This window comes from Pogona vitticeps, chromosome 6 (assembly GCF_051106095.1).
Source record: "Pogona vitticeps strain Pit_001003342236 chromosome 6, PviZW2.1, whole genome shotgun sequence".
Taxonomy (NCBI): Eukaryota; Metazoa; Chordata; class Lepidosauria; order Squamata; family Agamidae; genus Pogona; species Pogona vitticeps.
This window is the reverse complement of record NC_135788.1, coordinates 91,320,434-91,347,658: the sequence shown is the minus strand read 5'-3', so window position 1 is coordinate 91,347,658 and position 27,225 is coordinate 91,320,434. Positions and strand designations below refer to the sequence as shown.

Below are 27,225 nucleotides of genomic sequence, written 5' to 3'. Positions count from 1 at the left end.
TTAATGTGAAAACAAACATGGCCCCCAATGTCCCTATACCCCTAATCTTGTTTCTCTTCTAGCATTTTTCCATCCTTTTTTTCTGAACCACTCCCCTATACCCCACGTGTATTGTACCCGATCGTCCTTAAATGTTGCCTCCCTGAAGCAAGCAAGCCAACCAACCCAGCAACATTCACAGGTAGCCCATGATCTAGCAGGGGAGCTCATCCTAGTACTCTCTCCTGAGCTCCCGTCCACTTTGCTGGACTACAGGTGATTGCTTGTGCTGCATGTTCTTGTAATTCCAGCTGAAATATGAAAATGAAACTATAAGGACATAAATACTCTCTATCTAATTTTTTGAGCTGCAGCCCCATCTCCAGTCTACATTACGGTACTAGTACTGAATAACATTACAGCATTCTTATGGATCACTATGTCTCAGCATATCTCTATATACTGTACAGCAGTGGTCCCCAACCTTGGGCCTCCAGCTATTCTTGGACTACAGCTCCCACAAGCCCTCACCACCACCTCTGCTGGCCAGGATTTCTGGGAGTTGAAGTCCAAGAACATCTGGAGGCCCAAGGTTGGGGACCACTGCTGTACAGTATCTGGGTCGCTGGGATCATATCTACTGTACAGTATGTACATGGCAAGGTGGTCAATGACTAGAGTCACCTCGAGGTGGCAGTAGAGATTTCAACATCAGCTCTCAGTTGATTAGGATATAAAGCAGGGGTGGGCAATTAATTTCTATAGGGGGAGCACATAAAAAATCTGAACTGTGTTCGGGGGCCGAACAAACTTTACTTAAAAATAAAATGAAACAGTGATGTTATGGTTGTTTTTATTTTAAGCGTGTTAATCTTAACAAATACTAAAGAGGTTTTTTTGCAGTATGTTAAAGATAAGCAACTAATCAATTTTAGACAAAAAGCTATAAATGGTTTTGATGTTCAAAACTGTCCATGGGCCGGACAGGAGTGGCTCGCGGGCCATATATGGCCCTTGGGCCGCACTTTGCCCAGGTCTGTCCTAACTGATGCTGGAGTTCTTAGCCACATCCTGATTATTGTTATTTGAAAAGATGACTTGTTTTGACTCCAAATGTTTTTGAAGTAGCTGACAATGGCAGCTACTGAGTTAGGAGATGAAAAATAGAAGGGAAAAATAGGATTTATCTTCCAAAGAATTAAAGTGAATGTTTCTGAACTGTTCATTAGAGAGCAAAAATTAATGACATAACAGAAATACAGTAATGTGAACTGTCTCCCTCCACCATGTTGGACCACTTCTGTAAATCATCTGCACATGTACTTCCTGTTATTCCTCAGTCAGCAAATATATATTCCTGTTTGAAAAAGACTGCAGTGCTGTTCTAAACAAGGTCACTCAAAAGGCTACTACCATGTTTCCCCAAAAAGAAGACAGGGTCTTATATTAATTTTTGTTCCAAAAACGCATTAGGGCTTATTTTTTCAGGGGGTGTTTTTTTCTCCATGTATTACAATCCACATGTATTCAAATATAGTCATGTCATCTTCTGGTTGGAGGGTGTGGTTTCACTTAACTGGGGCTTATTTTTGGGGTAGGGCTTATATTACAAGCATCCTGAAAAATCCTACTAGGGTTTATTTTCAGGTTAGGTCTTATTTTCAGGGAAACATGGTAATTTCAGGGCTGGTAACATTGCAGCTTTGGCTTGCAATCCTAAGCATGTAACTAGGGACAAAGCCTCAAAGACTCAGTGGGAATTATATCGGAGCAAAAATGCTCAGCTTTAGACTGCTTCTGCATTTTATGTTTCAGTAAATTGCTGCAGGCCTATCACAGAGCCCTCTAAACTACATACAGAGAAATACAACAACACACACAATTTTTCATTGGAAGAAAAAGACTAAAAGTTTATTAGTTACAGCAACTGTCCCTGGCCAGCACTGTGGAATTGGACCCAGTGCAGTGAGACGCCCCACCTGCCCCGATGCCCACCACCATTCACTTCAACAGCTGCTGAAGGTCTGCCCCCAGAAGTCGCCGTCTTTTGGTGACCACCCCACATATGCTACTCCATGATTCTTTGTCACCTGAAGGGCAAGGGCTAGGCCAGTGGGCCCCCATGCTGGCTCAGACCATGCCCCTATCATCCCATACAGAGAGGTTCATTCACTATCCTGGGCGAGCAGCCTTCTTTTTGACCCGTACATGATCTGACTCCAATCCTAGTGCCCCAACTGCCAAAAGAGTTGTGACAAAGTTAACTATGCAATCTTAGCAAACTGATAATACCCCATCTTCCACCCTTATAGCGCATGAGCTAACCTAAAACAACACTGCATTCCACCGCCATAGAAGAAGGAGGGAGAGGAAAATATGGGGAATCAGTGGGCAATGGAAAGGGAGCAACCGCATCTCTGGTTTATATGCAGGCAACAGTTCAAATAAGTTATAAGCAGGGTTGGGAGAGTCTCTGAGAATATTTATTGAATTCAATCCCAGCAAATTCAGATAGCTGACTGAAGGCTCATTCAGTCTTCTGTCTTTCCAAAGTCAGTAAAATGAGTAGTGTACTCAGTTTGCTCGGGGGCAAGATGTTTGCATAATTATGTTGTAAACCACCCAGAGAGTGAGTCCTTTAGCACTGTGGTGCAGTATATAAGTTCAAACAACAACAACAATAACAGGTTATTTGTTCTGTAAATTATAACCATCATGTTATGCCTTGTTTTTCGAGTCAAGCTCCTATTTGGATAGGAGACTGAGTACATACAGAGCTACATACAGAGCATTTAAGTCAGATAAAGCAGCAGCTTCTCCAGTCAGAACAAGGCTAAGTCCGGTTTTCTGAATTGTCACTCTGCTCATTTCAATCATTGCTCCAGTTATATTCAGCTCCTCTTCAGTCAGGGACTGAACATCTATAGTAAAACTTCCTCCTTTTTTGCTGAATTTGTGATCCAGAATACTTTTTACCTTTCAAAGTGAGAAAAAAAAAGTAAAATCAGAATGTCACTGTCTACAATATCAGGCACAACTGGCAAAAACAAAACAAAACCATTCAGTGTCTACGGTAGAAACCAACTGACACCACAGTACTATGAAATACAGCAGTGGCTACTCCATTTATATGCTATGCAACTCAACTGTATAAATTTCTGCTGAGACAGAACCTCTGTACTTCAGTAGAATCGATTTCCCAGTAAGCACATGAAAGACTGCAGCCTCAAAACATGCAACAAAACTTCAGTTCGGTTAATAGCTGTAGGCTGAAATCCTGTTCCATAAGTTATGCCTCTGGAAGTGTGATGACATCATTGGCAGAGAGCAATTTTTGGTATTTAAGATTTCCCTCTTTCCAACAGCTTGTCCAATTTGTGTCTAACCCATTTCAACACATGGAAGCAAGAGGAGCCATGGAAGAGAGGGAGGAAGTTTTTAATTACAGAAAATCTCTCCCTGCCAATAAAATCATCTGGCAGTGGAATCGTCTTTCTCCTTCAATCCCAGGCTCCCATATGATGAAACAGACTACTTGTGAGTCTGATAAACTTCAGGAAAGGAGGAAGATGTCTTCCATTATCCAAAAATCACTGGTGATGCCATCACCCTTCCCCAAGTTTAACTTCTGCCATAGGACTTCAGCTATTATTGGAAGACTTACAACAGGTTCATGCACACTGCTCAGCAGGAAACAGGTAAGAACTCATATGAATCACAGCCTTTCATGCTGTTGGGACACAATTATGCTCTCTTTGAATCTCACACATTTTTGGGAAGTGTCTCTACTATTCCCTCGATCCCCTCCTTTAAAAAAAATTATTGCCCCTTAAAAAAAAGAGATGTTGTTTAACTGAAATGTCCCCTTACCAGTGTCACCTCCTTGGACACAATCTTTTTCTCCACAGATTCTGCCAGCAACCACAGCTGGAGTTCAGTCAATTCTGAGAAAGTAAACAAAACAGTTTGAGGACAGGGTTTATTTATTTATTTATTTAAAATATTTACAGTATATGCCACCTTTCTTCCAAAGGATCCAAGGCAGCCTACAGCGTTTAAAAGAAACAAAGTAAAAAACCAAATATTAAATCATTAGAATAGTTTAAAAGTATTAAACAACTATCATATTAAAATTCCTAATAAGAACAATATGAAAAAAAAAACAAGTAAAGCACAGAATAAAACACTCCCTTTTAAAAAATCCCTTGCTGTATTATAAATTTTGAGTTGTTGACCTTTTAGAGTTGCAGTTCAGCAGGAGATTGACAAATATGTGATGATGCCTAAGAGAAAATAATCATAACATGACAATTATCTCATACTCCTTGGTTATGAAGTCCTAGATCAGGTATGGGCCACAGCATTTTTTTCATATTTTATTTCCCTAGGATCTATAAAGATGGCTAAAAATGCATTCATTCATCCATCCATCCATTCTTTCATTCATTCAACCAATCAATGGGGGTAGGATGCAAAAAATGAAGACAAAGTGGCTAGAAGTCTACTTTTAATTGAGTGGTGGAAAAGGTGTTTTGGGGTTGTAAACAGTACAGGAGTGTCCTGTGAGCATTTCAACAAATGAATCACTGATCCTGAAAGTTTCTGGCATTTGGGAGTTCTTAAATGCAGAACGTCCGGGAAGGGCCAAGGCAGAAGACTTACAGTCATGTGAAAAAGAAAGTATACTTTTTTCAATTCTGTGGTTTTACGTATCAGGACAAAATAAAAATCATATGGTCTTTAGCAGATCTGAAAATCAGATGAGCAACACATGACATATTACACCATGTCATGATCTATTTTACAAAAATAAAGCCAAAATGGAGAAGCTATGCTCGGGTGAAGATTGGCCTTGGCATTGAGCTGAGACTTTCATAACCAGGTCTCCAGTCCAGAGCCACCTCAACTTTAATCAGGAATGAAACAGCGTGGGTCTTCTCTGAATTTCCAAATAATCAGTTAAGCATTTCTAGGAGACAGTAGCAAATCAATACTATCTCACACCTTAGATAACAATCCTGGTGGCTGCCTCTGCCTACAAGAAGAAGGTTTAAAATGTCCTGCAGCTTTAGTTCTCATCAAAACTGTCTTAAGGATGAGAATTGTTTCACCTCTCCCTACAACCATACCTGACCTCTAAGCTTTCATGAACTCACAGGTACAGTTGCAGGAGGGGATGGAGCAAAGTTCATCCTGAAAACAATCAGAGAGTCCAGAAAAAAGGGATGGGCCTTACCATCTAGAGCCTGAAGAAAGTAAAGGACTGCTTCCACAAGGTCAACGATAATGGCTCCACTAGAATCAAGTAAATTCACCACCAGATCCTGCAGTTCTGGCTCATCAGTCTTCAGCTTGAATTGCAGACGGTCTTCAAGAGCCTGCTCCAGCTGAGAGTTTAGGGAAAAATGAAATGTTGTTAAAGACAGCTTCCTAGGGCCAGGGATTTGATGGTGCATATATGAGAGCAGGGCTTGTGAGGTGATAAGGTTTGTCACAAGTATATCGTTTTATTTGCAAATACAGTGAGAATTGTGATCAGTTCTTCTTAATTCATATGTGGCACAGTCTAGAAAACTTAATAGAAAGTATGCTTTATATACCACCTAATGCCAGATGTGGATGTCCAAAGTAGTGGTGGAAATCATGATGGTGCTTCTGCCTTTCCAAACTCCAAACCCCTTTCTAAAGCTACAGGGACAAGATCTGACTTGCTGAACAGAACCCAGAAGGTACAAAAAGCCAGAAAAGCCTAGTTTTTCCTTCCCTGCCAGAAGGATTCCTTTCCAGTTTGTAATAAGGTCTCCTGTTGTGTAATGAAGCACTGCAAGGGAAGTGGCAGCTCTTGCCCACTGTGGTTGGTGGGAGGGAGGGCACAGCTGAAGGATGCCAAGCCAGGAGAGAGAGGCAGAGCCCAAGCCAAAGGTGGGCATTCCCTCTCTCTCACACAAACACAGAGACGTGTAGGTGGACAAGCATTCACATGTACCCAGAAGGATAGGAAAACAGGCGGGACCCTCTTCTCTATTGGTGTGAAGGCAGGCAGATGTGGGCTGGCTGGGTATGGCCTGAGGCCCAACTTGCCCTCCTAGAAGAGTCTCTATGGTTAATTACAGAGCATTACAATGCCCAGGCTGAGGCCCAGCTCAAGGATGCCAAGCCAGAGGAAAGCAGAAGAGCCTGAACCAGAAACACACACATCTAGGGGGATGTGGGCAGGCATTCACACATGCTCCCAGAAGGCTGGGACTACAGGTACGACCCTCTTCTCTACTGGTGGGAAGGCAGGTAGATGTGGGCTGGCCAGGAATGATCTGAGACTGAGGTGGAATCAGGCCAAACATCCCTGCATGGATGAGTCTCTACGGTTGCTCACAGAACATTACAATGGCCAGGGTTGTATACTGGGCTTCATAACAAACATGTAAAGTTTCAGTTTGATGCCAGGAAACTGCAGGAGAGAAATCCTGCTCCTCTATTATTACAACATATTACAGTGAATTTGATAGACGGTAAGGGGAGAAGCCCAGGAAGTCAACACGATGACTGAAGGAACAGGTGAAGGAACAGGTGTATGAAGGAACTACCATTTAGTCAGCATGCACTGCTGGAAGCAAGGGATGCAGGAACCCATGAGGTCCAGTGGAAAAGAAAGTCTTTACCTGGAACTCCAGTGTTTGCAAAAGGTGTTTCTCATTGTCCTTCATTATAGCCAAGAAAACAGTTAGAAATCGGCTACACAGATCCCTAGCTAATAAAGAGAACTGCATGCATTCTTGTTGAACCTCCATTTGTAGGTCATCTTTCTTGTCTTCAAAGAAAATGAGTAGCATAAACAGAAAGAGAAAAATGACAAGGCTCAGGATGTGGAGATTACTGGCATATAGCAACATCTTAGTATTAATCAATTAAAAATAACTTTATTTGTGATTAATTTCTTTTTGCAAAACTGGGAAAAATAACTGACATCATGACCTTAGTTATTTTGAATAACAGTAAAGCCAAGAATGACACGAACAAAAAATTGAACATTTTTGCTGTGCATATCCTTAGTGAACACCTGTTATAGCAGAGGTGCTGGATGCTGTACACATATCTTTTCCCTGATTCCTCCCTCAGCCCACATAATCCCTCACTGTAAAATATTGCCTTTTTTGATGGCATGTCATTACTATTACGCTTGTAATGTGTACTGAGCTAAAATTGAGAATGATTTGACTAAAACAAAAACTATCAGCTTCATTTTAAGGTGTAGATTTAAGTCCAAGCTCCATCATAAAAGCTACTTACATCCTTCATCTGTTTGAAATGTTCGGCGTTTTCCTTTCATCATTTCAAAACCTTAAACAAGAACAAGATTAGAACAAACCAATGAAGAAAAATGGCTGATATGCTGTTTGTGTGACCCTCATTAAAACAGGGTAAAACCTAGTTCTAAAATTGTTTGAAAGACCAGTAAGCAAAAATTATGGTGAACCCAACTTAAAAGCTTTACCTGGATGCACTTTAGAAGTTAGACATGGTAAACTGAAACCATAACTTATCATGGTTTAAAAGGTAATTTCTTATGTTTTCCTGCTATTACTCCTGGTCTCAAATTTAATACACAAGTTTTAAAAGCAGAAAATAGGGCTTCATTGGGCTGGATTGGGCCAAACAGGATCTTGTAGAGGTGTAGTATGCCATCTGGTGCATCCACATGGTATACAAACCTCAAGTGACCCTATTTAGCCTCCCTCCCTGTAAAGAGAAAGGAAAATGAAAGAAAACAAACAAAAAATTCCTTTCCTTGTCCCTTTCTGTCTCTTCCTCCTTCTGGGAGGAAGTTTTCAATTTTTTACTGGGCATCAGCCCTATCTAGGCTTTAAGAACAACAACCATCTTTGCTTCCTCCCTCTCCCCAAGGGGAGAACTGGCCTGGCTGGACGACAGAGTAAGTTTTTAATGTCCCAGTATTGTTAACTGGCTTAAGCTACTGAGCAATCTTAGGAAATTGAAAACAGATGGAAAGAAGCAAGCCATCTGCTTTGCTTTGATCCCAGTAATCACATGCGCTAGACCCAGACCAAAATAAAGTGATCCTACCCCATTTTCCTGAAAATAAGACCTAACCTGAAAACAAGTCCTAGTATAATTTTTACAATGCTTGTAATACAAGTCCTACCCCCAAAATAAGCCCCAATTAAGCCCTGCCCTCCACGACTGTGCAGCAACCAGAAGAAGACTGTATTTGAATAAATGTATATGGCTGTACATGAAAAAAATAAAACACCTCCTGAAAATAAGCCCTAATGTGGTTTTTTGGAGCAAGAATTAACATGACTCTGTCTTATTTTGGGGAAAATATGGTACCTGCATCTAAAACCTTACAGGAAGGTAGGAACACTCGAGGGACGGGCTGGTTGCAGTGGCATTGTGGTCATGTGGGTACCAGGAGAAGAAGTGAACCAGCCCATTCCTGGAGCAGAGCAAACAGTAGGACAACTTACTGAATAGTTACATCCATAATGTGCAAAACCTAAGACATGCACACAAAGTGTGCAGCATGTCCTATAATGCCCTATTGCCATTTTCAGCTACTTCAAAAACATCCAGTGTCCAAACAAGCCATCTTTTCAAATAACAACAATTGGAATCTGGCTGAGAACTCTTACATTACTTAGGTGATGAAAAACAGAATGGAGGAAATAGGATTTACATTCCAAATAATTAAAGTGATTTTTTTCTGAACAGTTTACTAGGAAGTGAAAATTAAATGACATAATAGATGTACTGAGTAGCATCCCCACCCCACCCCCGAATAGGGCTTCTGTAAATAATCTGCACATATACTTCTGCATTGTTATTCTTCATTCAGCAAAATATATTCCTGTTTGAAAGGCAGTTCTAAACAAGTTCATTCAAAAGGCTACTAATTTCAGGGGAACTAATGCCCTGGTAAAATGGGCAGAAGACTGCAGCTTTGGATTGCAATCCTACGCATGTTACTAGGGACAAAGCCTCTGTGAATTCAGTGGGAATTATAGTTGTCATACAATTTTTCAGAGCTAAGGTTTGCTTACAAATGTATGAAAAAACCCTCCCATAACAGGTGTAGTTTGCCACTTGGAAGCACTGGCTAGAACCCTATTTTCAATCTCACCAGTATAGATATAATAGCATAAATTGCTGTGTGGAATTACCATTAATTCGCAGGTCGATGCTTCGATTCCTAGAGGCACACATAATTGTGCGACTGGCGCCTGAAAAGGTATGCAAATAGCGACCCACTAATTTGCAGGAGTTTAACACCATTATTTAAGCCAGGAGGAAAATGAGATTGAAATAGAAGGATTAAAATCAATTTGGGAACATGATTTAAAGACAGAGATTAGAACAGAGGATCAGATAAAAATTTGGAAGATGAGCGTGTAAGGCCAGAGGTGAGAGCAAAGCCCCTCTCACGAGAGTGCCATTCCTCCCTCCCGCCAACAAGGAAGTACAGACCCTACCAATTCCCCCTCCCAGGAAGATAAGACGGCCGGGATCAGACTCAGGGAAGATAGAGGAGAATTTGAAGGGACTAGCGGTCAAAGAAACCAGGACAGTTTTGGCGGGAACAGAATGGAAACCGAGGGTGGAGGTGGAGGCTCGTCTGGCGGATATAAAGAGGGGTGAGGAGGCCTTACCGCCAGACTGGGAATGGGTTTGGTTAGAGGACCCATGGACGGGAAAGGTACAAAAGCTCCGAATACCAAAAGAAGAGGCTGATGCCCAGAGGAGGAGGGCACTCACCCCTAAACTTCCGTATTGGGGAAGAGAGAGAGAGAGAGACAAAAGAGTGGCGAAGGAAGTTGAAGGAGAAAGTGGAGAAAGTGGAGAGAGAGAGAGAGAGAAGAAAAAGGATCGAATGGAGTGTGAGGGAGATCCAGATGAAAGGACACCCAGGGGACCCTGGCAGACACCCATCACCTCCAGAGAACTGGCCTGGCTGGATGACAGAGACGAGGACGCCGTCCCCTTGCTGGAAGGGGAGACTGGACAGATATTGAACCCTGGGGCCACTTTAGATTGGCCAGGACTGTGGGATGTTCAAGGGAGAAACCCCTTTAAGGTTGAAGAATGGAAACCCCTGGCCGACACGTTGTTGGAAGGGGGTAAGTTTGGAACAGGTTTGCGGATACTGGTTTCTTGTTAAGCAATGCAATAAATGTTACACCGATTTCCAAACCTTGCAAGTCTGATGATTTATTTGGAGCCAAACAAGAGTCAGAGAATGCACCCTTACAGAGAGTTCTAATGTTAATGTCAGTAAGAATAAAGGAGAATTTCTTTAAAATTAGTTTAACGTGGTACATGACTCCAGTGGAATTGAACATAATAAATTCAGACTATTCTAAGGCCTTGTGGAAATGTGATGAAGAAATTGATTTTAAAGGAAATACATGATATATTTGGAAAAGATATTGAATTTAACTAAAAAGTTGCTTTGCTGTCAATTTTTGATAAGATAGAACTTGATTATTACTCAAAGGAACTGATTTCTAATTTTATGACAAGTGCTAGATTATTAATAGCTAGATACTGGAAAGAAAAACATGATATCAAATTAGAAGATTGCTATAACAAAGTATGAGACATTGTGTTAAATGACAATGACTAATGAACTAAAGATGAAAAGAGGGGAAATAACTTTGAATATTTGTAATGCTATTTGAGGTACACTTATTGAATTTGTGGAAGGGGAAAGCTTCTAAGCCACTGGTTCTTAACCTTTGTTACTCAGATGTTTTTGGACTGCAACTCCCAGAAGCCTTCACCATCAGCTCTGCTGGCTGAGGTTTCTGGGAGTTGCAGTTCAAAAACACCTGAGTAACAAAGGTTAAGAACCACAAGCAACAATCAATACAATTTTGGAAAAGAGGTTCGTAATAAAAGAATTACTCCAAAGGGTCCCATAGGTATGGGGGTGCACTGGGTTTTAGATTGTTAGTATTTTGTATTGTTTTGTATTGATGTATTTGTTTGGGGAAATAATAATAAAAAATAAAAATAAAAAAGCCATTACACTTACACTGGTGTAAATTTATAACAGGATTCTGATCACTATTAGGACCAGCCTTAAATCCAGAGGCCAAAATCGCTTCCGTTTCTTAAAAGCATCTTTTATTCACTTTGGTTGATGTCGGGCAACCATATAATGAACAGCACAAAAGACCCAGAATCGCCCAACAGCATGGCCACCTGCCTGGGAAATTCTGGAAACAATGTTTTCCAGCTCTCTGCATATTATCTTTTATTTTAAAAATGCACAAACCCTCCCATAATTCAGATCTTTAAATTTTTACCTGCAAGAACCAGTAGTAGATGGGAGAGTGAAATAATAGCAACTGAATAGGAAGCGGTTTCCGCAACCCACCAGAACCAATTGAGTTCCTTGGTTCAAGGAGAGGAATACCATTTTTCTTGGCTCAAGCAACACTTAAGGTCAACAAGTCATTGGCACTTGATATTCATTTTTCCAATCTTATCTTGTAGAATCTACCAGGCCACTTACAGGCTCCACACAGTGCTTGGCTCCATTATTGTCACATCAATTGCTGAAACAGACTGGCTGGTTCTTCCCTGCTCCCCACACAGCCAATCAGTATGGTGCAGAGATGGGGAGTCCCCTCACTCAACCGATGAGTGGTTGGCTGCGCAGGGAGGCGGGGAAGGGCCAGTCAGGCAATGATTGACGCAACAATGACACTGACAGAGCCAAGGATCACACAGAGCCCAGTAAATGGTAAATGGCTCAGGCCAGTTCTGGGGGACATGATTGGGCCACTGTATTGCCACGGTTTATATTCTTATCTCCAGGGAAATATGAAGTGCCCATGTCTAGTCAGCAAATGATATGCCTGTTTTGCTAACACTAATGACACTAAGAAGCCACCTCGTTATGGGGCTGATATCCTCAAGTACATATAAAATGAAACTTCTAAAGCGTACTTACCAAACATTTTTGTTTTATCATCTGAGTAGTATGAAATATCTGTGAAAAAGGAAAAAAGTGGTTTTGCATTTATCTGTTTATCTATCTATCTATCTATCTATCTATCTATCTATCTATCTATCTATCTATCTATCTATCTATCTATCTATCTATCTATCTATCTATCTATCTATCTATCTATCTATCTATCTATTTCAAGGGAAAAGGGAAATAACTTGGGATAACAGGGAATATATTGTACTATACATTATCACATATTATCTGTACTTAAACATATCATTACATAAAAGACTTTTGTGTCTGTTAGTTCCCTATATAATTCCAACTAGAGTTATTTGACTATTTGTATTAAATTATCACATTTGGCTTTCAAGTTATTGAACGGATCCAGTTATATATAGGGTCCCCTTTTTCAGATGCTTCTTGGATTGAATTGTCTTTCAAAGCTTCTGTTAATATGTCCATCTCTGCCACTTCTACAATCTTTTCCATTAGTTCTTTGTGATTTGGTATTTCGGTTTTCTTCCATTTCCATGCATATAGTATTCTGGCTGCAGTTATTATATGTATCACCAAATGACTATCTAAACTCCCTGGTAACATATTTAATAAGAATAATTCTGGTTTAAATAGTATATTACGTAGCAGAATTTTCTGTAAACATTCATGTATTAACATCCAATAATTTTTTGCTTCACTACATGTCCACCACATATGATATAAAGTTCCCTCTTGTGATTTCCAAGATATATTTGACGTACCTTTATACATTTTTGACAACTTATCTGGTGTCATGTACCATCTGTAGAACATTTTGAATATATTTTCTTTAAAATTTACAGATTTTGTAATTTTTATATTAATTTCCCAGACATTAATATCAATATTATGTATGCCCTATGCTTTGGACCCATTTGGTCATACAATTTTTACCACTTTATTTTCCATCTTAATTTCTAATAACAATTCATACTTTTTAAAAATCAATTTCTCATCTGTTTCTAATAGTATTTTATCCAGGGGCATTTGCTCTTTATAAAAACCCTCCTTTTTATCTTTTACATATCTAGATTCCAGTTGTATTCTAGCCCACCAATCTACATACAGTGGTGCCTCGCACAACGATTGCTTCATACAACGATGAATTCACACAGCGATGGTTTTTTTTGAAGAATTTCCCCCATCGTTTAACAATGTTCTCTATGGGGGAATTTCACTTAACGATGTCCCTTTTTGCTCATTTAAAAGTGTCTTAAAATGTTTGAAACCTGTTTTAAATGCTTTGATTCCATAGTGCACCTTGTGAAACATGTGCAAACTTAATTTGGTTTTGTTCTGAGTCTTCATTAATTTTTGGTGATTTCTTTATTTTCCCCATTTAAATCAATTGAATGGACAGTTCAATGCATTCCAATGAGAGAAAATTCAAAAAATCACCAAAAATTAAGGACGACTCAGAACAACACCAAATTAAGTTTGCATAGGGTTCAGGAGGTGGGCTAACGATTGCAAGCATTTAAAACCTGTTCCAAACATTGTAAGGCACTTTTAAATGAGCGAAAACGGACAATGGAAAGGGCTCTTTGATCTCTGTTTTCCTGCTTTTGAAGCTCTTTCCGATGTCCGTTTTCACTCATTTAAAAGTGCCTTACAATGTTTGGAACAGGTTTTAAATGCTTGCAATCGTTAGCCCACCTCCTGAACCCTATGCAAACTTAGTTTGGTGTTGTTCTGAGTCGTCCTTAATTTTTAGTGATTTTCTGAATTTTCTCTCATTGGAATGCATTGGAAGGAAAGAAAATTCAGAAAATCACTAAAAATTAAGGACGACTCAGAACAACACCAAATTAAGTTTGCATAGGGTTCAGGAGGTGGGCTAACGATTGCAAGCATTTAAAACATGTTCCAAACATTGTAAGGCACTTTTACAGGAGCGAAAAAGGACTTCGCAAAGCCATTGAAATGTATTGAGTCGGCTTCAATACATTCCAATGGAGGAAACATTGTTTCACTCAACGATGTTTCCTATGGGTTTTTTCACTTAAAGAGGGCAATCCATTCCAATTGGAACGGATTAACCGGTTTTCAATGTATTCCTATGGGAAATGGTGTTTCACAGAACGATGTTTCACACAACGTTGATTTTTTTTGAACCAATTAACATCGTTGTGTGAGGCACCACTGTATATCTATATATTTTGTCCGTAGACAATCCTCCATGGTCATGTGGCCAGCACGACAAGACATGGAACCCCATTTACCTTCCCACCAAGGTGGTACCTATTTATCTACTCACAAGTACGAAGTGCCCATGTCTAGTCAGAAATGGTATGACACTAAGAAGCCACCTCTATCATTACGACTCTGATATCCCCAAGTACATATGAAACAAAACTTCTAAAGTCTACTTACCAAACGTTTTTGTTTTATCATCTGGGTAGTATGAAATACCTGTGAAAAAGGAAAAAAGTGGTTTTCTAAAGGGGGATTAATAATAGTGGCTTTTTCCCATAGATAAATATTTGTGAAGAAATGTTGCCAATCCTTAAATTTGAAAAGGACACCAGATCAGTGTCCCAGTCAGAGAAAAATAGTATTTCAATCCATTACTGAGGGTGTGTTCACACAGGAAAATAGATCGCATTTTGGATCACATGTGGAGCAGTCTGGTGCGATCTGTTTCCCTGCAATCCCATGACGTATGGGGAATTGCACTCTGTCTCAACTTGCTGTAGGGCTACTATATTTTGGGGCTGGATTGAAGTGATCCCATAGCAGATATAAAGTTCACTTTAAGGGAGATTGCTTCCCTTTCTGGTGCAATTGGACGAACACCTTTCCTGCTGTCTGATCGCTACCTGAGATAATTTAACTTGGTGGGACTACCTTTTCAATAAATACGAATAAGGCTGAACTATTACAAGTTCTAGTTCCTAAAACATATCTCAAGGGAATGCCCCTCCTTGAATTGTGATTAAAGCAGAGAAATACAATGTGAGAGTAAAGGGCCCCTCCTGAGAAGAAACAGGGATGCTTAGAAAATTGTCCCTCAACATTCTCATTCCAATCGATGTGCCATATTCAGTCATTTCTTGCATCAACACCATCCTTTCTCTCTGGCCAGACTCCTGTTGGAGATTTATGGTGGCATTATGGGGAAGACTAAATTGGCAAAATAATACAAGAAGTGCTCCAGGACTGGGATTGTAAAATTCAGATTATTATTTTTTTGACTACATGATATACAAGTCAATGAAAATAAGCCAAGTGCTTCCCCCTCCATTTCAATTTTTTCCTTTGCTACTTCTATCCTTCTTTGCAATGAATACATTTGCGTCAGCTGGGTGATTTATTTTCCTCTCTCCTTCCCTTTCACGTTTCATTTTTAAAAAAAGTCTTGGTGCCATTGCACTAGAATATGTAGAAGACTAAAGGTTAAAAAAAGATCAAGTAGTCAGCAGAGAGTAAGGAGGAAACTGATAATTAGCACTTCTTAGAGGCATGTTAAGGTAGCTGGGCTTTAGCCTTGTTTCCTGTAAATCTGGATAGCAGCCAGGGCAAAGCTAACTTAAGAAGCTGATTTCCAATTTGCTCCTCCTCCTCCTCCTCTCTCTCTCTCTCTCTCTCCTGTGTGGTTGAATGAAGTAAATTTGTCTCAGGAAACCTGACCTCTCAGGCATGACTTCACAGTAGGCCCATTGCCATTTTTCCTGTTGTGTAGTCATACCCTAAGTGTAAATTGCAATGGTAAATAGGTGCTAATTAATAAGTCATCCCTCCATGACTAGGAATCCCAGAGTTAACTTGTTAATAAGTAGCAATTGGCTTCTGCATTGTATGCTTTGAGACGTATGCTGCCATAAATCCTCAGAACAATCCTGATTCCTGTTTATTACTTTCTACTGCAGCTCTGTTGTCTCTTTCAAAGACCTACTGATGCATCTATGCTTCCTGGCTGGTTCTCCTGGGTTTCCCCACCAAGTTGCTACCTTGACAATTTGAGGTGTGTTACTCTCCTCAAGAGCTCTGATTGTCCCTAAAAGCAGTGTGTGGGGACTATGTGAAGAAATAGAATTTCAGACTATAATTTGATTATTATTCTTTTAACTGAATATCAAGGGAAGCACAGTCACTAGAAAAATCAAAGGAACGATCTTCCACAGTGTAGTGTCCAGGCACCATTAATTTTTAACATTTACAGAAATGGTCAACCAACATTCCCATACTATAGGAGTGGACGATCTTGACTTGAAAGTCGAAGGTGGAAAAAATCTTTCCTTATATTATAAAAACAACCAGCTGAAACCAAACCCCTTATAAACACAGTCCTATGCCTTCTACTTAAAGAACAGAGAAGCAGAGCAAAAGCTCCACTTTGAATTGAACTCTGATCTACAAAAACATAAACTAATACCAAACAGAAATTTGCCACCAGAAATAACATACAGTATTTAGGAAATTGGCTGGGTCAAACTGGGGTGTATTCCCACAACAAATAACAATAGCTTTGTCCCTGTGCTACTCCACTACATAATACGCTATTGCCATATGGTATGAATCAGCACATGCCAACCAAGTGGATGTAGCTTTTAATGAATCTTATAGGATTATTACTGGCTGACTGAAACCTACCCCCACTGAAAAAGTCTATTATGCGACTGACATGGACTCTCTGGATGTATGCTAAGAAGTGTTGGTAAATAATGAAGAAAATAAGGCAAAGAGCATCAAACCATCCATTTCATTAACAGCAATCCACTACATGACATCTAAAATGAAGGAAACATTTTCTGCACACATCTCAAGCTCTAAATATTAGACTAGAAGATGCTAAGTTTAAACCTATGGAGAGCGAAAACAACATCCCTTGTCGAATGGATGAGGGCCGAAGACTGTCTCGCACCAGGAGAGATCCTGACTGAAGCACCTGAAAATCATTTAATAACTTTGAAGCAAAATAGGAAGATCAAAGAATAATCAAATAAAATGGGTCTACTTAGATATAGGATAAATTTTCTGTGAATGTAGAGAAAATCAATCATTGCATCATTTATGTGCATGCAATTTTTGCACTACCAATGTATAGAAGAAGATCTAGTAAACAGCTGAGATAAAGCTATTGAAACAGGTGGCTTCTGATAAAAAAATTCCAATTATTTTACTGTTTTAATCTGTTTGAATTTTATTTATATTTTATATACATCCATAAATTTTAATTGTGCAACACTCTGATATGAATAAAGAAAGTAGATTTAAATTGTCTTGTTTACTGCATGTCAATAGTTTTATTACTTGTGTTTTTAATTTTCTTTAAAACTGCTCTGCCTGGTTTTTAACTTGTTTCAAAGATATTAATTTGTCACCATGAACATTTTAATTCATGGAATCCTTTTTATGAACAGGATAAGTAAAAACGGTGATGGGTTTGAGAGATAGCTACCATATTTTTCGCTCCATAAGACGTACCTCTCCATAAAATGCACCAAATTTTTAGGAGAAGAAAACAGGAAAAAATAATCTGGGAATTTTGGCCTGCTGGGCCAGCGGGGGTGAGGGTGGGGGAAGCCTCCAAAGGGTCCAGGTGCGTCTTATGGAGAGGTCCGTCTTATGGAACACACCCTAGGACCCTTTGGAGGCTCACCCAGCCCCGCTGAGGGCCAGAGGGGGCGAAATTGCCACCTTCAGGGACTCTTCTGAAGCTTCCCAAGCCTCAAAAGAGTCCCAGAAGGTGGTGATTTTGCCCCCTCTGGCCCCACGTGGGGGGGCAGGGTGAGCCTCCAAAGGGTCCTAGGGTGTGTTCCAGGACCCTCTGGAGGCTCACCCTGCCCCCCCCGTGGGGCCAGAGGGAACAAAATGGCCACCTTCAGGGACTCTTCTGAAGCTTCCCAAGCCTCAAAAGGATCCTGGAAGCTGGCAATTTTGCCCCCGCTGGCCCCGTGGGGGTGGGGGGCAGCCTCCCAAGGGTTCTGGAAGGCTGACTCGGACCCTTGGGAGGCTCCCCCCCCACGGGGCCAGTGGGGGCGAAATCGCCAGCTTCGCTCCATTACACGCACAAACTTTCCCCTCCACTTTTTTTGGGGGGGAGTGCGTCTTATAGAGCAAAAAATACGGTATATTAAAGGGCAACCACATTACCAGAAAATGCTATGGGTTTGGGGTGAGTTGATTCACATTTTTTCTGCTGATCAGAAAAAAGAATAGGAAATGCAAATCATCCCAGAGTCCCTTCTCACCAATCCGCGGCTTTTTCTGTCCACCAAGGAACCTTCTATTTTTTAACATTTCAGATGCTTTCAGATCAATATAAGCATGTGGTTACTTGGATTGATGAAGAAAGGGAGGCTGAAGTGTGCACACACTCAAAGCACCTTCCTACCATCAGCCTCACTTCTTGCTTCTTACCTCATTAAAGTACAAGAACACACACACACATGCAGAGGGCAATGTCAGTACATATTGAGCCCAGCAAAGCCTCCCTCCCAAGGATCTTCCTTATTTCTGTTAAGCTTCTCGTGGGAAAGACTCCTCTTATTTTATTTAATTTAATTTATTTTAACAGTTTACCAAGGCAAAGCCTTGTGTTGGAAACTAGCAATCCAGAGAGGAAAAATACTATCTCATTGCTTATTAACCCAGCTCCACCTGCAGGGATGTAAGTAGAGCTGCAAGCAGTTGGATGTTAGTGTGGCTGTTTAATCAAACAGACCCAAATTCTCTGGTTGCGACTTCAGAGTGATTGAATGCACATTTCCCTTGCAGTGCCGTCACACCCTTAGTCTGTTCGAAGATGTACAGTGGTGCCTCTCATTACGACGTTAATTCATTCCACCGAAATCGCTGTAGAACAAAAATGTCGTAATGTGAAATAAAAAAGCCCATAGAAACGCATTAAAACCTGATTAATGCGTTTCTATGGGCTTGAAACTCACCGTCCAGCGAAGATCCTCCATAGCGTGGCCATTTTCACTGCCCGTGCAACGAGGAATCCGTCCCAGAAAAAAGCGGGGAGCCTTTTTTTTAACCCGGCGGCCATTTTGAAACTACCGATCAGCTGGCCGAAAATCGTCATTTTGCGAGAATCGGTTCCTGAAGCAGGGAACCGATCATCACAAAGCGAAAAAACCCCATTTAAAACATTGTAAAGCTATCATTTTTGCAATCCCAAAAAGTTCGTCGTGATGCGATTTCGTCGTTAAACGGGGCACTCGTCTTGAGAGGCACCACTGTATACTAAAAACAAAACAAACAAAAGACAAAGGCTTGTGGTACCCGCAAGATCAATACTTTCATTTCAGTAGGAACCTTCATGGACCACAATTCCTTTGCTCAGATGCTTATGGTCTAAAATAGACAAGTCCGTTACCTATGGATCCTCCTCTCAGTAGTTGTAATCTCTTGGCCCTGAATGCCAGAATGCAGGACTTTGGGACGATAAGTGCTTTATTTTCCTTTCTGGTGCCCTGGAACATGAGAGGAAAACCTGAATCACCTATATGGAAAAAATCATGATCTGAATCCAATTTTAGTTCCAGATAGAAACAGATGAATTGAACTGAATAGGATGTTAGCCAAGTAAGTATGTTCCATTTACTTCAATGGGTCTAAATCTAACTAGGGCTGAAGATGGACTTAGTCCATTTGTTTCATTTCCCGAAAGGTTGCAAAACTCAACTCTAACCATAAGATGCATTTTGACACAGGTTTTGTAAAAGATGCTGCCTTCCATTTTACTGGCTTCCTCAAACCGTGCTTCTTCTGTAGTTTCTATTGCCTCGGTGATCACATACAGGTTCCTCTGTAGCCTCTTGGATTGTTCAATAAATCCATGATCCATCTTGATTTTTCTAAAGGAGAAAACGCACATTTATTAGCCAGTATGTATCCAAAAGCAAACTGCATAAAATAGTGATGTACAGAAAAGCTATATGCAAGAATATATTGTTTATATATTTAAAGCTAGCAACCATAGTTTCATTTTTTAAAGTGCAACTTTATTGTATTAGACTTCCTTCTCATTTTTCAGTTAATGGTTAGCACTTTTGAGTCATATTCTTTGGAATGCTCAAATTAATATTAGGAGGAAGCAGACAATGAAGCTTCTGCTTTTGAAACTGCACATTAATTCTAGCTGATGCTGGAACTAGAGCACGTGTGAACAAAAGCAATGATAAGAAACACTAGTTTTGGATTGGCATACAAGATAGTTCTCAGTAAGGTTTCCAAAGGGGATATTTGTAAAGTTGTTTCTTTCCAGACTTACGCTTTTTCAATCACAGAATCCAGAACCTTGGGGCAAATGTGTATCTTTTTCACTTTCACAGTTCTTGTGTGAGACATGCTGGCAGATCCCTTGATGTCTACCGTCATTATATTCAGAGGTTCACCCATGGCCCCTTCCAGTGTTCCATCTATTTGATCCACAATTGTGATGGAGACTGACTCTTGGACATCTGGGCAAAAAAAGGAGAAAATCTGTGATAGGGAAAAGTAGGAAAACAAAAGGAGAGGTAGAACATCTGCTTTCTTGAGGTGCAGGAAAATGCTAAAAAGTAAAGGAGAACTGCCTATACCAACCCAGACAATAGTCTATGCTGATTGAAAACAGTCCAGCAAGGGTTTTAGATCAGATGTTTCGCACATGGAAATTAAAAAGTGGGAGAGTGTCTATACACAGAGCTTAAGCACAGAATTCCTCATTTCACAAACACACATAGATCCCATTGCCAAACCCCCTCCCCCATTGTTATCCTTAAAAACATGATTTAAAGTGATTAGTGTGCACATAAGGTACATCCTTGTGTGAACCACTCTGTCAGGGGAGTGAGGTTTTTTTTGCCAAGCTAAAGGTAAAAGTTCCCGTTGACATTTAGTCCAGTCGTGTCCAACTCTAGGGCACGGTGCTCATCCCCGTCCCCAAGATGTAGAGCCAGCGTTTGTCCATAGACAGTTTCTGTGCTCACGTAGCCAATGCAACTAGACATGGAACGCCGTTACCTTCCCACCGTGGTGGTACCTATTTATCTACTCACATTTACATGCTTTCAAACTGCTAGGTTGGCAAAGGGCCATTTATTTTGGGGTGAATGTGCAATCAGTTCATCGGAATCAATTCTTCATATCTCAACACATTTTTCCTTTATAAAAAAAAAATCCTGCTACCGGATAGCAGGAATTTAAAAAAGTGTAAGTAGCAGGATTGCTGAAAAAGCCGTCGCCAGCCTGGTCATCCTTTCACCCACCTAGCTGCACCCACTTGTTCACGCACCCACTGTCCTGCCCAGCCCTGGCTGCCTCGCTTGCACCCTGTCTGTTCACGCACCCACTGTCATCCCCAGCCCCTTACTCCCCCCACCCTCACCTCTTGCCCCTCCCTTCCCATTCTCCCCCACCCCCCTCATTGGACCCACCTGACAGGAGATGGAGGCAGCAGAAGCAGCAGGCAGCCAGAGGAGGAGGAGGAGGAGGAGGAGGAGGAGGAGGAGGATTTACAAGCCGCCACAAAGGTTTTGGACCCAGGCTAAAGTCCACATGACTTTAGCCTGAATCCAAAAAAATATGATCCCTCTGCCAGTTTATTCCAGCAATGGAAACAGGACCTTAGCTGCCCCCCTGCAAAAAGAGCATGACTTATTTTTAATTTCTCTAATGTCTGTTTCTGGCCTCAGACACTCATATCAGTTAAGCATTTCCCTCCTTGAATCACAGGCTGCTGTCAGTAACATCTGTTTCAGGCCTGAATCTTACAGATTACCTAGTTCTGCAGGGATGTCTTCTGAGAGCAGGATGTCATAGAGCTTGTAATCAGTTTTACGAAAACGACAGGTCTGCCACGAGGACGTCTTTAGCTTTCTCTGAACCAGGCAGAGAGGCCTAAAACTGCTTTGATCTATAATGCTGTGTACAGGAATCAGTTCTCCTTCTGGGTCCAGCTGTTTTGCCAAAGATTTGGTCGTTTTATGGAATGTCATGTTTTGGACATAAGTTGAACCTAAAAGGGAGAAGCAACAGGAACGGGGGAGGGGGAAATCCCATGAATTGCAATATATTGTGCAATCTGCTACAAAATGCCTTCCTCTTTTTTTAGAATTCCATTTTTCAAAGCAATTTAAAACCAACCAACCAGAAAACAAGGGGACTTGGTTCCAAATCCAGATGATTTGAGATTCTTCTGTTTCTTCTGCACTGTGCGCTCTGTAACACCCAGCCTGATGAAAAGTTCTGCAGGACTGAAAAGGTGCCTTATTTGTGAGATTTTAGAAAATGTCAGTTTAAAAAAATTATTTCAGAACAAATTCTAGTTCTTTCATTGCCATGGGAAAAAGTGAAAGCGGTGGGGCATTTTATGGACAGTTCAAAACTACATGTGAAATCTCCCTAAATACTGTACCTGTATCCATTTATTGATGATATTTAGTGTCTCATAGTAGATAGTAACAGCCTAGGGCCAAGGAGCCTTTGATTTGAATTCCTATTCGGCTATGGAAAATATCTCATTTCTCTTGAAAGCCTGAGGGTGCCTTACCTTCGTAGAGCTTTTGTCTTCATTACAATTTGGAAGATGTTTTGCATTTAGAACACACTGTCTTTTCAGCACTTTTAGAGCACCCATGTTCAGAATGGGCAGGGAAAGACTGGCAACAGGATTCTACCCTTTGGATGAAATCCAGTGGTAAATTGCAACTAGAGTACGCCCATTGAATCAATCGGATATGGAGAATCAATTCCATGGGCCTATTCTAGTTGCAAGATACTTTCAGCCAGCATTTCTATCCTCAAAGTCTGTATACATACAGCAGAGCCCATTTTGTCTCCTTTAAATGGTGATTTTTTGGATTATCTCTCAAAGTTAAAACATGATAGGACCCACATGTCTGGGAGACAGTAAATGTTGACGTGATCATAAGCTGCATTATTTATGGAATTATGGAGTGGCTGAATGAGGAGCGTAGAATGTTGCTAGGGGTGGTTCTGATTGGCTGGAAGAAACTAGTGGAGTGGAGTGTGTTGGAATGTGTTTGTAGAGCAGTCTGGTGGGGAGAGGACGGTTCTGGAGGGTGGGGTCTGAGAGGGAGAGAGAGAGAGAGAGAGAGAGATGGAGTAGAGGGGATGCGGTCATGGAGGGAAAGACTGTGCTGAATAAAGGAATAAACAATGTGCTTTTAAGACTATGTATTTTATTAAAATCTAATTTGTTTGGTTCAAGCTGCTGTGGTGCTGAGTCCACACCTGAGGGCTGGCTATGTGAATCGTGCTAGAAGGGGCGGCCAGGTAAGCAAGAGGTGAAGGCTTGGTGGCAGCGGAAAGAAAGGATGTAAGTGAAGATGATTAAAGAAAACACGTTTATTCCTGTAGTAATTTAAAGGGGCCATTAGCTAAATAGTTAACGCATCAAGGCACTGGTATCTGAGAGAGAGGAGTCACACCCTGACAATGGAATTTCCAAGGCAGGACCGCGGAGACAGGTCGCCCGTCCCGCCGCCGCCCGTACGGGTGTCCCGCCAACCCGCGCGTGAGCGCCCCCCACCTGCGCATGTGCAAGAGCACGCCCCACCCGTGCGAGCGTCCCCACCCGCGCATGCGCGAACGGGCCCCGCCTACCCAACAGGGAATTCAGAAAAGGTTGGGGACTACTTCTCATTCTCTGTTAAGTACTCCGGGCTTAAACTCGAATTGTAATTAACACTTTAGCAGAAGAAGCTACCAGTTAAATTCACCAAAGCTATCAGCTCAGACTGCTCTAGCAATGGTCAGGTCAGCAGCTAAAGGGTCATGCTATTAAATTTATGCAGATATAGATTATCTGATCAACATGTCGTTCGGAGTGATTAACAACCCTACCATTCGGGAGTCCTGAGCGGACTTGTTTCAAGAGATGTTTCACAATTTCAGAAGTTCCAATCAACTTTTTGGAATGGTGAACAGAACTTAATAGAAAAGTGCTTGCTTAAGAACACGAGTTACGTATTCTTCTTGCTTTCGTTTTCTTTACCAGCTTCTCTGAAGATAGACTTTCTCAATCCTTGAATCCCAAACGCACCGACTATAATTTTTGCCTCTTTCCCCACCGTTAACTTCTGCTCAGTTGACAGGTCGGCAAAAATCACTCACATTATCGAGATTCGCCAGAGGGCAGGGAGATTTTTTTTTAAAGCGCTGAACAGCCCGCCGCCCTGTCCCGATGCATTTGGGCAACTCTTGAACGATTCTCGCCTCTTCCGTACTTACAATGCTTCAGTCTCCGGTTCTTTGGCTTGTAAGCGACGGGATCTTACACCTCGCTGTTTACCGAGCTGTCAAGGCGTCTGCTCCAAATGTGGGAACTTAAAACACACCCTTCCCGGCTGGAGACACATTTCGTCTGCTGCCCGGTTGCGCCAGAATGGGAATTTCTGCAGACTCTTTCGCTTTCTCTTCCAGCAAGTGGAAATCACACTCCTCCGCTACCCCTTTGTATACTATACAGTATTTTCCAAATTCTTAAGCATCTCTTTGGTCAACCTGTAGGTCAAGGTATTATAAATAATTGTGGGTCCTCAAGTCACTTCTTCCTTGCGGTGACACTTTTCAGAGTAAAACCACCCTGTAAATTTAATGGGCGATAACGACGCTTTTATACAGTTTTCTTTCTGTGAGCTTAATCATGGAAGAGATAAAAAGAAGGGGAAGAGAACAGAAGGAGCCGCCCAGGCTAGACATTATTTAGGAATGCATGTTGTCATCTTCTGGAAACTTGGAGGAAAAAAATAAACACGTTGGAAACCAAGCAGGCAGGCAGGCAGGCAGGCAGGCAGGCAGGCAGGCAAAGAAAGAAAGAAAGAAAGAAAGAAAGAAAGAAAGAGAAAGAAAGAAAGAAAGAAAGAAAGAAAGAAAGAAAGAAAGAAAGAAAGAAAGAAAGAAAGAAAGAAAGAAAGAAAGAAAGAAAGAAAGAAAGAAAGAAAGGCATTGCCAAGGGTGCCCAAAGGAAAAAATGGGCAGCCCTAACTGAGCCCCCTCCCGGTTCCTTTATTCTGCTGGAGTTTTTGCAACTTCGCATGGTGCCTTAGCAAGTTTGGCTTGGACCTTTCTGGGCTGCGGTGACTGTCGATCTGTCCAGCACTAACCAGCCATTCCTTCCATCCCTCTGAATTCAAAGAGAGCCTCACCTCTCTGCTTAGTGCTTTTCCCCCTCTAGAGTTTGTTGAAGTCTGTTGCTGAAAGCAGTCATGTTTATCAGTTTGATGTTTCATCTGTTGAATTGTTAGTAATGAAATCTTTCCTGCTTTTTCCTGCTAATGTCTCAGAATTAGTTATTCAGACTGTAAGTGCCAGTTGATGAGAAAAGAGGCAGACTACTCTGGGGAACTTGAAGCTATTTAGCTTTGAGCCTTACTGCAATTCTGCTGTGCGGTCAGAGGAATTTAACCAAAAATCCAAAACTTGGCAACATATTCCTTCTTGCAAACTCTCTCTCATCCCTCACTCGTGGATCCCTGGACACCCTTACCTGATGGTTGCAGCTGCTGAGCTCCAGAAAATGTGGGGCTCCTGCTGAGACTGCTGGATGCAGTGGCAGCGAAGGAAGAAGTATTCTCAACTCCTTCTCCTGTATTCTCTTAGTTTTCTCATTGCTCTTAGAATAGCCTTGCAAGTGTGTGGGGGGGGGGCAGGGGAAGAAAAGAAGGAGGAAGAAGATATGCTTCACTCTGTGTAGCTCTTTCACCACATGCTTCTTAACTGAGAATACACACGGGCACAGGGCCAGTCCCGTATGTGCTGTGCCCAAAAAAGCCTCCCTCCCAAGGATTTACCTTCTACAGTATTTTTAAACTTCTCTTCCTGGGAAACACTCATGTTACAGTGGACCCTCTACTTACAGAATTAATCCGTATTGGAACGGTGGCTGCAAGTTGAAAAGTCTGTAGGTCGAATCTCCATTGACCTACAATGCATTGAAAACTGATTAATCCCATAACTGGCAGTTTTTATTCTATTTTTATTCCATTTTGGTTTTTTTCTGGTCTGTAAGTCGATTCTCTGTCTGCAAGTCGAATCTAAATTTTGCGGCCAGAGAAGTCTGTAACTCGAAAAGTCTGTAAGTCGAGGGTCCACTGTACTTTATTTACGTTATTTATTTATTTATTTATTTATTTATTTATTCATTCATTCATTCATTCACTTATTTATTTATTTATTTATTTATTTATTTATTTATTTATTTATTTATTTATTTATTTATAAAAAAGGAATGCAACTGTCCTTGCCTATCAATGCAGCACCATCTACAGGGTTATGCATGGAACTGCAAGCAGTAAGAGCTTGGTGTGGCCACTTTTCATCCAACAGACCCAAATTCCTTGGTGCAACTTCAAAGCCACTGAATGCACATTTCTCTTGCAGTGTAGTCACACCCTTACTCTGTTTCAGGATGAGTAACAAAAATAAAATGAACAAAAACCAATGTCTTACGGCACATGTAAGACCAACCTTTTAGTTTCAGTGTGAATCTCCATGGATCACAATCCCTTTCTTCAGATGCTTTGTGATCCCGAGTAGGCAAGTCTATTACCTATGGATTCTTTTCTCAGGAGTTGTCATTTCTTGACTCTGAATGCCAGGATGCAGAATTGTGGGACCATAATTGCTTTCTTCCTCCTTCTGGTGCCCTGGAACAGGAGATGAAAGAGATGGGAAACCAAGCTGAGGACTTGCTGTCAAGTCAGACTTAAGTTGCACGAGCGACTCATCTTGGATTTGACTCTGGTTTTCTTAATGACTTGGACTTGACTCATGACTCACCCCTCCCTTTTTTCTAGGGTAAAAAGCCTGTTTTTAATAGGGACTCAGACTCGGGTGTGAGGCTCCCAAGATGGAGGCCATGATAGGAGTGCCGTCGCTCCCGAAGAGCACCCACCACACACAGACATCCCCCCCGCCATCCCCTCCGCGACGGGAAGAGAAAAGCGTGGAAACCCCTGATTGGGGGAAGGAAAGCGTCGGATCCCTCACCCTAAACAAGGGGGTAGATACCCATGACCTGGAGGAGGTCATGAAAGAGTTAAAAATCACCCGGGAACCGGGGCGAGTTCGGGCGGGAAACAGAGGGGAGGAGATTGAAGCAGGGGTAGGGGATATAAGAGAAAGACCAAGGGATATTCCAGGCGGTTGGGAATGGGTGTGGATGGAGGACCCCTGGACCCATAAGTGGGAACAGGTCAGGGTTCCTCATGAGGAGGCGGAAAAGCGCCGGCAGCTCGGTTTGAAACCCCGACCCTCATATTGGGGGGAAACGGAAG

The 27,225-nt window shown here is 41.4% G+C and overlaps 1 protein-coding gene across 1 annotated transcript; it reads right to left on the bottom strand.

Annotated features, from left to right (window-relative positions):
• Window positions 1-1,861: 1,861 nt before the first annotated feature.
• Window positions 1,862-25,525, bottom strand: LOC110085573 (gasdermin-A). Its single transcript, XM_073004230.2, has 13 exons — window positions 25,437-25,525; window positions 21,705-21,941; window positions 20,214-20,403; window positions 19,632-19,797; window positions 19,317-19,413; window positions 14,366-14,404; window positions 11,954-11,992; window positions 9,159-9,218; window positions 7,267-7,317; window positions 6,639-6,787; window positions 5,216-5,366; window positions 3,850-3,923; window positions 1,862-2,955 (listed from the first exon to the last, which is right to left on the bottom strand). Exons 2-13 carry the CDS (start codon window positions 21,919-21,921, stop codon window positions 2,725-2,727), a joined length of 1,464 nt encoding a protein of 487 aa, XP_072860331.2. The 5' UTR covers window positions 21,922-21,941; window positions 25,437-25,525; the 3' UTR covers window positions 1,862-2,724.
• Between the last annotated feature and the right edge of the window lie 1,700 nt (window positions 25,526-27,225).